General features: G+C 36.7%; 2 protein-coding genes across 2 annotated transcripts in view; one reads left to right on the forward strand and one right to left on the reverse strand.

Moving 5' to 3' along the window:
• The window catches only part of LOC142337485 (peroxiredoxin-2-like), a 538,029-nt gene that overhangs the window by 108,688 nt on the left and 417,104 nt on the right, over window positions 1-12,237 (forward strand). The window lies entirely within an intron of this gene.
• LOC142337996 (E3 ubiquitin-protein ligase UBR5-like) overlaps window positions 1-12,237 on the reverse strand; it is a 204,229-nt gene that overhangs the window by 64,671 nt on the left and 127,321 nt on the right. The window contains exons 23-24 of the mRNA XM_075387630.1: window positions 9,624-9,954; window positions 8,584-9,367 (exon numbers count right to left, since the gene is read on the reverse strand). Of these exons, the coding sequence (XP_075243745.1) occupies window positions 8,584-9,367; window positions 9,624-9,954 (1,115 nt within the window). The remainder of the gene's footprint in view (window positions 1-8,583; window positions 9,368-9,623; window positions 9,955-12,237) is intronic.

Below are 12,237 nucleotides of genomic sequence, written 5' to 3' on the forward strand. Positions count from 1 at the left end.
CCTGGTTGTCGGCAGTTTCGACAAATGATTGATGAGAATCTTCGTCTGAAAGCTCTTTGGTTGTTGAAGCCTCCCCGTGCTGTCCAATTATTATACTGGAAATTGTATGTTTTGTTTTGAAAATTACCCTGGTAATTCCAATTTGGTTTACGTTGCGTCCAATTCTGTGAATATCTTCCTAGTACAAGGCCTTTAGAGACTTGGGAGCAAAGGGTTGCAAACGTGTCTGTTTCTGGTCTCATCAGCGGTTTTGGGCTGATCAGTGAAGGCATTCCAGAGATAAATGCGTCTGTAATTCGTCGGGTTCGTTCACCGGATCTGCCTGTACCAGTTGTACTCGCAAAAGCAATGTCAAATTTACTGCAATCACTCAAGTAGTCTTCTGGGGTTTCTTTTGATTCGTCAAATTTTCTTTCTTGAAATTTCAGTTTATACAGTTCCAATTGATTTGCGATAAAGTACCTTCACTCCAGCGCTGCCAGAGCATTATCCAATGTTCTTGTCGCATGTTGGTAGTTCAAAAAAATAGCTCAAAGCTCCTCCAGTAAGATGTAGTGTCGAAAAATCGACTTGTCCTGCGTCTGAAACCGAAACCTGTGCAAATGTAATCGAACTTTGAATTCGTTCCTTAAAGACTCAAATCCTCCGTAGGAGAGCCGGAACATGGTGTAAGTTGTACAGCAGGGGCACCAGTCGACGGAGTTATACTCGCTGTTATGGCCGTTGCAATGGCTGTAGCTGCTGTTGCAACATCTGCCATATTTTGATTAGACCACCACCTCCTTTTCTCTCTGGCACCAGGTTAACTTGAAGAGTATGATGAAAATTTTTGATCAGTGAATATAAAGGTATTGGATATCCAAATAGTCTAGATTAATGGTTTCTGTGTTTTCAAAGACGTTTCGGTACAAATTGAACTCAAAAATAGTGGTGAATGGAACAATAATTAGTTGTTGCACATTTGCATCATCAGTAACAAACATCTGTTTTGTTTCAACATGGCATAATAAAGCCAATAGAGCCAGGAATTCTAATGTTGCATGTTGGAAGTAGATGAATGAGTTGTGTGGAATAAATAATTCAAAAGGACCATCAATTGTGGCTTGGAACAGAATATCTTGAGTTTGAAGCATTATTTCAGATCAATCTTCTAATGGAGATTGTTTTTTTTCTCAGATATTTGTGCAGAGACAATTTATAAAAATGTACAAACAAAACCGAAAAAAGGCGTAAAGAAATGTTAACTTGCATAAACTGTATTATTGGACAGTAAGTTTATTTGATGATAAAACCTATCCAGGGACGAAAAGATTTTGTTATACTGGAAATCAGATTTGTCAACAATGAAGATACCGAAGTAAATAAATTTCTACGGAAGTAAATGTTTCCGGAAGTAAACAAATTTTTATGAAATAAATAAAGCTTGTTTGAAGCAGCAATTAAATAAATTATGCAATCATATCATTACAAAATATTAGCTTGTAAGCAAGCAATTAAATAAATTATGCAATCATATCATTACAAAATATTATTGAAGATTTACCAAATATTTATTCTTGGGATAATTTTATTGGTTAAAATTTGTCCATGACAGAAGGCGGCCACTAAAAGTGACAAAACAAGAAAAAAGTAAACATTTTACTCTCAAAAGTGCCTAAAAACCTCTTTTGGCTTTTTCATCTTAAAAATGTGCCATCCTAGCAGCTTCAGCACTCTAAGTAACCAAATGACTATTAAAAACCAGCTTATGGCCTCTTCATATCTCCCGAAAGCTCAAAGTCAAGGAAACAATTCTAATAAAATCCTACAAAAATAAAGACAGAGCTTCAATACAATTTAATTCGGGTAAAAAAGATAACAGTCAACATCTTTCTAGCAACATCAAAATATGAATTAACAAGCAACATGACAATCTTATATTCAATGTGCTTTTGAAAAAAAAAACAGAAGTCCTGACCAACCAACCTGAACGTTGATTGACTAAAAAACGACCTAAAAATACTTGAAAAATTGAAAATGTCATTCAGTTCATTAAAAAACTGAGCTTTATAACGTTGGAATGTCACTTCATGATAGCAATACCTGTATAAAAGCTGCAGATAACACAAAAAGTAATTGCAAAAAGTTTTAAAACAAGATTATTCGGGCAAAAATTGAAAAAATATTGATAAAATTGATAAATTGCGCCAATGATTTGATTAAAACTTCCGAATTTTAATTAGAAGACAAAACTCAAAAAAAATGTCTATCAAATCGAAAACCCACCGCAGCCACCTAAACATCTAAGTACAGTCAAAAATTTCACAAAATGCAATAAAATTGAAGATTTTAAAAACTACGGACAAAAGTACAAAAGGAGAACATAAACGACCAACTCTCAAAGGACCTGCGAGCGCTTGCCTTCGGAATTAGCCAGCTGGGGCTTAGCTTAGGGAAGCGGTGATTTGAAGAGTTACCGGTGTGTATGTGGGGGGGGGGGGGGGGGGGGAGGACGGTCAAGCCGTGTGGGGTAGGGTTGCGAATGCTAGATGAGAGGGGGCTCAAATACTGGTAAAGGAGGGTGGAAAATGGTAGTATCGAGGGGGTGGGGGCTGATTGCGGGGGCTGGAGTGACTGAATTGAGAGGGGTCAAACTAAGGGTAAGAACCACCATTCACACCATGAAACTGTCTCCTCAAAACAGTTTCGGTGAATCGTACTCTTGGAGTATAGTAAGGCTTAGGGCTCTAAGAGAACTTAATGCCCTCCAAGCGCTGCCTGCTATCCCGTTTTTGAAGACGAAAAGTCAAATGGGTCAGAGGAAAAATCGCTCAAGCGAAGAATCGCATAAAAAGACCACAAGACTATTATAATTGCTACAAACTTCGTTTGAGGGCAATTAAAAATGGCAAAAAACAGCTCGAATTTGCGCCCTAAAATCTAACATTTGCTTCAGATGGTCAAAAATGCTTCCAAACGTACTATTAACAGCAAAGATATTTGAGACAAACTACAAAAACAGACCAAAACTGAAAACACAGCTCTGAAAATGCCGCACGTGATTAAAAAAACATAGCCGGCAGATTGCCGGAATAGCTGCGAAATAGACTTGCGTGCCGTAAAATACAGATGGAAAAAGATACAGAAGTGAGTTGATAATAGTTATCGCCGCCGCCTATAAAACTTACAAGTTTATTTCAAAGGAGGTTGTTTTTGGGTGCAAAAAAATTTTCCCTGTCGCGTCTCGAACCGGCGATCTCCGGATTAACAGCCAGTCGCCTTAACCACTCGGCTGTCGGACCATACAATTTGTTTTCTTACAATCAACTTTGTTTTAGGAACAGATTCTGTTTCTGAATAACCGCAATTTAGGTCACGCAGAAAGCGTGAAATCAAGCGCGAAAAAGCCATTTAAGCAGTGACGAGACAGAATGTTCTAGAACAAATGTAAAACGAAAATGAAGCGTCAGACGACGAAACAAAAAAAACCAAGAGCACCGCAATATAGCTACGCTCAGCTTACAGCTTCGCAGCTATAAAAAATGATTGCTTAGCGCTAGATTTTTTCACAACTTTTCTTGTCTCTCAAAATACTGAATCAACAAAGACCACTCTAAATTCTCTCTGCTTTTGACTTTTGTCCAGCAAATTGACCTACACACTTCTTTTCACGAGCTGCATTTGATTTGCTGTAATATAGAAGTAACCGATTAAAAACATAGCCGGCAGATTGCCGGAATAGCTGCGAAATAGACTTGCATGCTGTAAAATACCGATGGAAAAGGATATAGAAATGAGTTAATAGAAGTTATTGCCGCCGCCTATGAAACTTACAAGTTTAATTAAAAGGAGGTTGATTTTGGGTGCAAAAAAGTTTCACTGCCGCGGCTAGAACGGCCGATCTCCTGATTAACAGCCAGTCGCCTTAACCACTCGGCTGTCGGACCATATAATCTTTATTCTTACAATCAACTTTGTTTAAGCAACAGACAACTTCTGAATAACCGCAATTTAGGTCACGCAGAAAGCGTGAAATCAAGCGCGAAAAAAACATCAAACAGTGACGAGGCAGAATGTTCTAGAGCAAATGTAAAACGAAAATGGAGCGTCAGACGACAAAACAAAAAACCACCTTCGCAGCTATAAACAGATTACCATAACTACTCTTACCACAACTACTCTTAACACAATACAATTCAAATTCTTTGACTTGTAAAAAAATAGCTGGCAGATTGCCAGAAAATAGCCGCAATAGCTTCGTAGATGTGCAGTCTCAAAACAAACAGTGAAAAAGACAAACCAAAAAAACTCGTCTTTTCATTGAAGCCTGATATATTATATTCTAATTAAAAACGTATAACTTTTTGCTGCCTCTATTAGCCGCTCTCAAATAACCTTCATTTAGAGGGACACACACCCATCTGACCTTGTCTCTTTTTTGAATTAAAGTAAATAAAAGTCAATTTCAAAGTGAGGAAGTCATTTTTGAGAGTGAGGTAAGTCAAAGTTTGGCCAAACATTTAATCACGCGAATGAACAAACTCGCTCCACTAAGAGCGAAAAATGACGTCACACACGCACTTCAGTTCAAATTGCATGAACGAATGAACAAAAAGCAGATTTGAAGTGGTTGTGACGTCATATGGTCGTAACAAAAATCGCGACGGGGAAATAAAAAAACATAGCAGGACAAGTCCTGACGTACAATTCAAAGAATTTTCATTGACTAAACAGAAAACTAGACATTGAACGGACCATTAATGGATTGGGAAAACCATTTAGAAAAAAATCCGATCCAAAAAATCGAAAACACTGTAAAAATCAAAGTGAAATTGCCGCATGTGAACAAAAAACCACAAGCGAGAAAGCGAATTTTTGTTCAAACACCGTTTTCTCACTCTACTTTAAATCTAGAGCGAAAAATTTCACGCCGCAAAACCACTCGCTTTTTCGCTCCACTTCCTGTTTCGGCGTGACCAAAATCACTACTCCAATTTGACTTCAAAAATCATGAAAATGTGTGAACAGATCTTAAAAAAAGACAGCGCCCCAATACAATTCAAATTCTTTGAATTGTAAAAAAAAAAGACAGGGCCCCAATACAATTCAAATTCTTTGAATTGTAAAAAACCAAGAGAAGGCCAATAATAGCCCCAGCTATCGCTGTGCGGCTATTAATAAAAGAGAGCCCTTAAATAAATAATAATAGACGAGAGCCTTTAAATTAATAATAATTGCTAAAAACTTCGTTTGAGAGCAATTAAAAACAACTACGTGATTTCTTAATTTTAAATTCAAAAAGCCTTGCAGCGTGGGCTAAATTTGTCGGATCGTATTTGGAAGGTCTAGAAATTCGACGCGTGAAAATTGCTTTTCACAATTCAACGCTCCTTAGCATTCTCAGCGCACTGCAAAACTTTTCGAATTAATATTTAGAACTGCAATCACAAACATAGCCGGCAGATTGCCGGAATAGCTGCGAAAGAATAGATCTGCGTGTCATATAATAGAGATAGAAAAAGATACAGATCTAAATTGAAAAAAAAAATCGACGCCGCTCAAAAAACTAGGCTAAACAACATTCACCGATAAATTAATAAAGCTTGTTAAAATTCATTCCACAGAAGCCTCTTATTAGGGACCTTTACTGCACATAGGAGTTCCTTTGACCTTACACAAATTCAAATTAAACTTAAGTTTTAAAGTGCAAAAGTCATTTTATTGAGTGAGGTAAGTCACGTATGATCAAAATCTAATCACGCAAATAACCTAAAAACTTTCGCTAAAGCGGGTGAGAAATGACGTCACGCGCGCAAATGCCGTTAGTGAGAGGAAGAAGTCATTCAGAAAATTTGACTTTTTCAGCTTTGCTGTGTGAACAAATGTAAAACGAAAAAAGAGCGTCAGACGACGAAACAAAAAACATAGCCGGAAGAATTCCGGAAGTGACTCGAAGCGTCAGAACTTCACAAACAAAACCGTAATTGCAACGGAAGCCACTACCTTTTGTATTAAACCGTTAACTCACTACCTCTCCAGGTCTGCTCTAAAAATTGGTGAAACTTAAACCACTGTCAACAAGAGAAACAAAATGCAGCAAAATTTTATATTATTGAAAACGTTTGGTAACGTTAAAAAATCAAAGATAATTAAGGTGGTCAAAAACCTGATATTCTCAAACAGCTGACAAGGTTATCAATAGCCCTCAAATAATTCATGATTCTAACCTGAAAAAAAAATCGCGGAAGCAAACGGCAGATAATAATCTTAGAAACTAAGTTGATTCTTTAGAAAATGGAAAGCTCAAATTTAAGAATCAGAAAGCACCTATAATTACACTTCTAATCACTGCGATTAAGACAAAAAACAACACACATCTGTTTTCTTGTACATAAGCTAGACAACACGATTTCATACTAAATCAAAAATAAAATTCATCTTAGAAAAGACATAAAAGCAGCAGAATATTCTAAGGCAAAAAATCGTTTTCATTATTACCGAGGCCGGAAGAAAACTGTAGTACTTAGTCAAAAGTGGAAGTTTTGGATAAAGCTTGCTATCAAACTTTCAGTACTGCCTTATGTTGAATGAAACTAATTGCAAACCAAAGAAATGACGAAAATCTAAAAAAAAGCTGAAATCATTCATTTTTTACAAATCAAAAATCAATATACCGAAAACAAATGCAGGTGCCAGGACAAAACTAGAATGATACTAACTAGAATCAAAATATGGGCACAATGTAAGGAACACCGTAACATAAAGACATTCTTGATTTTTGAAATCAATTTAAAAAATTCAAGAAAAACGAAAACATTTCATTGTTCAGCATTCGAGACATAGAAAAGGTAACTAGTCATCCGATACAAAGATCTATCCTCCTGAAGAGAACAAAAATAGGAAAAAGCAGAATTCATAAACACAACACATTGAAACATTTTGCAAAAAAATGGTCAAAGAACTTTTAAGTTAAGACTGCATTTATGAAAAAGTTTTAACTGTTTTTTCAAAACTTAACGCCGAAAAAGGATTGATTTTTTATTGAAACTAAATTAAAGTCCCTCACGTTGCACAAAAAAACTATTTCTAGCAATTACAACTAAAAGACCAACGAAAAACTGACGAAAATCGGAAAAAAACTACCAAAATCGGATTAGCATATGTACAATTTTATGAAACAAAATTATATCGAGGTAGAGGAGGCGTTGAGTATAGGAATTATCAAAGAGCAGTTGTCATATTAACTGATTTTTGACAAAAAGATGGTTAAAAGATCTAAAAATGAATAATTTAATATAAAAAAAGCCAAAAATTAACTAAAAAATCAAGAATTATGTGTCAATTTTCAACTTGAAACGCATTTTCAGGCTCTGCAAAACACAGTGGTATCCATTTCCGAGGTTGACATTTCAATATAGTATCGAATAAAATTTATTTCCACAAGAAACCAAATTAAAAGCAAAAAAATTGGGCCACTTAGACGAAAAAACGGCTAAAAACGGTCATCTATATGTGCAATTCAGTCAAAAACTACTTTTCAAAGTCAAAAAGTCATTCACTAAACGCAGCGCATGATCAAAAAACTTCTCTCGCTCAGCGAAAATCTGTTCACCAAGACAGCTTTTCTCACTTTCGCTTTTAGGTCAAAATGCCGCGTGAACAAATCTACTTCCTGTAAAAAAAAACCGAGAGAAAACCAATACTCCTCTTCGAGTCGTAAAAAAACCAAGAGCACCGCAATATAGCTACGCTCAGCTTACAGCTTCGCAGCTATAATAACACTTCAGGGGTAATCTTGTTTCATGGAGCTGCACGAGACTATGCAGTTATAAATAAAAACCAAAACCGACTAACATCGGTCAAATTGGAAACCAATAACGTTCTCAGAGAGCAACTTAATGACCTCTGCCTTTACCACATTATCCCGTTTCAGAAAGTTGCCCAGACCAAAGTCGATAAATCAAAAAATTACATAAGAAAAACTACCCGAATAATTTACACAGATTTATTGGGATAAATTGATTGATTCTCTTTGTTATTTGATTTTCTTTTCAGAAAAGGAGATTTAGAAAACGCTTTGAAGAAATCATCTAATTTTCCAACAGCTAGCACAATAACAGGACTAATTGGCAAACACTGGGGGAGATTTTTCATCAATTTTTATCGACGTTGCATTCGTTCTCATTGGTTTTTTACACACTGCTCAGCCCTATCACTCTGGTTTGAAGCCAGTAATTTGGTAATAATTTTCAATTTATCAAAAGGTACTATTGTGCTCAAAGCATGGATGGGGAGCCTTCTTATTTGCTAACAGCTGCAATTTGCAAGTATTAGAGCTCGTGTTCAAAATGATTACTACGACTGCATATCGCACAGTTCAAAAAACCAGGCAGTCATTTTCGTTATGATGATTAAAAGTAATGCGATTTATTATTAGGCAATTGAAAGCGAGTCGAGAATTATTCAATCAATATTCTTTCACTAATTTTTTACGTGAGGTCATTAATTGCTTAAGATCACATCACTGAGTTTATTCATCAATCAGTGCCACGTTCAAACAAACCACATACAACGGGTTGTTTTACGAAAACTCACAGCACTTACACTTTATTCTTTGAACTTTGGGTTTCCATGCTGAGCACCACAAAGACCCGACACACGGATCTGACAAATCTACGCACAACTAGCATCGTCTCCGCGTAGTTATTCGCACTTCCGCCATCTTTCTCCTTTTTCAGCTGAGACACCAACGTCTCACATAGCTTCTCCAAAGTCACAAATCCAGTATCATTTTTACATTTGACTATCAGTTTGTATGTGAATGCATCCAACTTCGCAGAGCCCGTTTGACTTTTCAGGTAGGCGCTCTGCTGCGGCGAGAGGTCGTCGTATAAACCGAGACCTGCATTACTTGCAGATGAACCCACCATTGCATCATCTCCACCATGAACAACAGAATTGTTTGCATTTTGTAACATGAGTGACGATACTGCTTTCCAATTGACCACAGTTTGACACAAAGCCATTCGACAGAACTTCGGAGGATCCAAATTATGATCGGGCATTCCGTCTAAGTTCTCGGTCTCAACCGGGTGATGTCGACTACTGTTTTTATTAGCATTACTTCCCGATCCCCCGATTCCAACACCGCCGCTCTTCGCCAAACCAGATTGCTCCAGCATCTGTCTGGAGATAGTGTTGACCAGACATAGGAGCAAGTGTTCGCCTTTTCGATTAGGAACTGCTGCTAGATTTGTGTGTTGAAGGAGTTCAACAAGCAGATCGTAGCGGGATTTTTGGTCGCCCTCAATGAGAGCACAGCATCGTCCTCTTCTCCAGCAATCGCAGTACGCAGTAGGCCAAATCTTCTTCAGCTTACAATCGTGCCCTAAAGAGTTAAATCAAACAAATTTCTTCTGCTGACATTGTCAAAACATGTAATTACCACACATAAAAGTAAAATAAAATAGAGGCCGATTTGTCACCGACTGGTCCCTCCTTAAAATTCAGGTCCATCATTTCTACACCATCACGTTCTTTGAAGGCACTTTAATATCGCGGTCTGCTTCATCCCACCCAATTTACGAATTTTCTTTAAATACTACATGAGACACCCTCCGACAAAGATAGCAAACTGTGCTCACCTTTATGACAAGTCTTAGCGCATTCTGTACAACAGCAGTAAGTGTCATGCAATCCACACGTTCTGCACTCGAATATATCCTGGTTGATGTGCAGACTTCCAGTCCAGGTAAAGCTGCAGTTGTCGTTTCCACACACCATGTAAAGAGGTGAATAGTCTGGATCGTCCCTTCTCAACATCTGTTGTTGATGCTGCTGTTGACCACTGATTGGAGCTGCAGCTCGACCATTGTTGATGGCAATTATACCGCTGCTAGCGCCGTTTACATTGGCCGTCAACTGTCTTGCTCGCGAAGCACAAGCGGGAGGGAACACCATGCTCATAAGCAGCTCCTAAAATACACACATTCAAGCTGAATCATCATTATAAATTTATGAACAAATTTTGATCTTGGTGTTTACAAATAAGCAAATTTAAAATAACCACTCCAAAACTTCTGCCCACTAAATGTTAATTTTGATATTCAATTAACGGAACATAGCTGACAGATTGCCGAAACAGTTGCAAAAAATATTGCGTGCCTTTTATTAACTTCGCGGCGGCGGCTTTGTTTTCTTGACCAACCTGAAAAGGGTTTAGAGTATCCTCAAACGACCTTAATGTTAAGAGTTTGATCTTAATATTAAGAGTCATAAAGAGTGTGAGTTGAGTCACATTTATGGAAAAACTCATCAATTCAGCTAAAAGCTCACTGCTGCTGAGAACAACTATACGGGTTAAGCACAAAAACAAATAATAGCGTCATGAAAAAAATGAACAAAGTGCTCTTTGGAGTGAGATTTGTGCAGTGAGAAAAATAAACCAGCAAAAGCTTCACAAATTTAGAGAAACATAACCGACTAACGTCGGGCGAATTGCTCTCAAACGACCGGCGAGCGGTTGGCTTCGTCAGTAGCTAGCCACGGTTTATTGAAGTTACCGATGGCTTGATTCGACTCTTCGACTTTTAGTTTTCTAGCTTTTTTAAACAAATCAAACACAAAACTGATATTTGCAAAAAATTGCAAAATTTTTTTAAAAAAGCTTCCAGATTTCGCAGTGAAAATGTTCAAAACTATTTTTTCTCTCCTGAGTTATCTCAAGTAACCCATCTTCAAGACTTGAAAAACTTTGTTGGCCAGTAATGATAGTTAAACTCAGAAAAGGTCAAAAACACTAAAAAATTTCGAAAACAATAGCAAATTTTTACAAAATCTTGCAAAAATTCTTCATTAAAAGCCATTAAAAGCCATCTTCAAAGCTTTTTGATTGTCTCAAGAGACTATCCATTATCACTATTTCAAGCTTTAATTAGTTTTACTGGCTCAAAAACATCCATAAACTTGGAACATGATAATAATTTTTCGAAAATTTAAAAAAATTAAATTTTATCAAAAAGTGCTAAAACTGGAGTCATTAAAATATTGATAACAACCCCATGAATAGAGAAACTATGCGACAACTTTTCTTGAAGCCTTGGAGGAGGTCCCTAGGACACTGTTGTCGGAAAAAATTATTAAATGATTTAAAAAATTCAAAAGATTCAAAATTGAAAAAATTTCAATAATTTTAAAAATTGCTGATAAAAAATTTTGAAAAACCTTTCATTACATCTAGAAGCTATGCAGTAGCCTTGGCTCAAACTCTGAAGGAGGTTATGTCGTTGTTGAGGTTGTAGAAACCAAGGAAATGACAAAAAATTTCAAAAAACTTGGAAAAAAATTAGAAGTTGCAAAAGACTTCTAAAATTTGTGATAAAAGTTGTAACTAATCCATGGCCAACATACGTTTTTCAGTAACTCATTATCAAACCCTAACGGAGATTTTCTGTCAGGCTGAAAAATCTGAATAAATGACAATAATGACAAATAAACTGACAATAGCGATAAAAAACTGACAATATTTGTTTTAAAAAATTTAAAAATTGCAAGTTTTGTAAAAAAAAAGCCGAAATTCGTGGTGTTAAATCTCGAAAAACAATTCATTACATTTAGAATTTATACAGTACCTACTTTTGAACCCTAGACGAGGTTTCTCCAGTCTTGAGAAACCTAAAAACCAACAAAAATTTGAAAATGCAAGTTTTATAAAAAAAAATGATAAAATTTGTCATATTAAAATTTTGAAAGCTAATCCATGGCAAATAAAATTGTTTCAGTAACTTATAATCAGACCCCTAAGGACGTTTTCTAGACCCTGCGTCCGGAAAGAAGTGCATAAAAAATTGAATGTCAAAAATTGGAAAAATTTGCACGTTTTGACAAAAAAAAGGCTAAAATTCGTGATGTTAAAATGTTGAAACCTTTCCACTACCACTAGAAACTATGCAGTATCCTAATATAAAACCCTAGAGGAGGTTTCTTGACACTTAGGGCTGAAAAAAGAAAAAAATGACAAAAAAATTTTCAAAAAACCTGAAAAAATTTGAAAATTAGTATAAATTGCGTGTTTTTAGCGATCAGTTGTTCGTCAGTAGCCACGGGAGGCGGGGGAGGGGGGGGGGGTACACAGGGGGTATGATGGGGAGGGGGTGGGCAGCAGTGGGGTGGGGGGCAACAGTGCGGTGGGGGTGGGGGCAATAGGGGGGGGGGGGGTCAACAGTGGGAGGGTGTTGTCAACCGCCCTTCACAACATAA

Source organism: Convolutriloba macropyga, chromosome 4 (assembly GCF_964194025.1).
Source record: "Convolutriloba macropyga chromosome 4, txConMacr16.3, whole genome shotgun sequence".
In the NCBI taxonomy this organism is placed as follows: Eukaryota; Metazoa; Xenacoelomorpha; order Acoela; family Convolutidae; genus Convolutriloba; species Convolutriloba macropyga.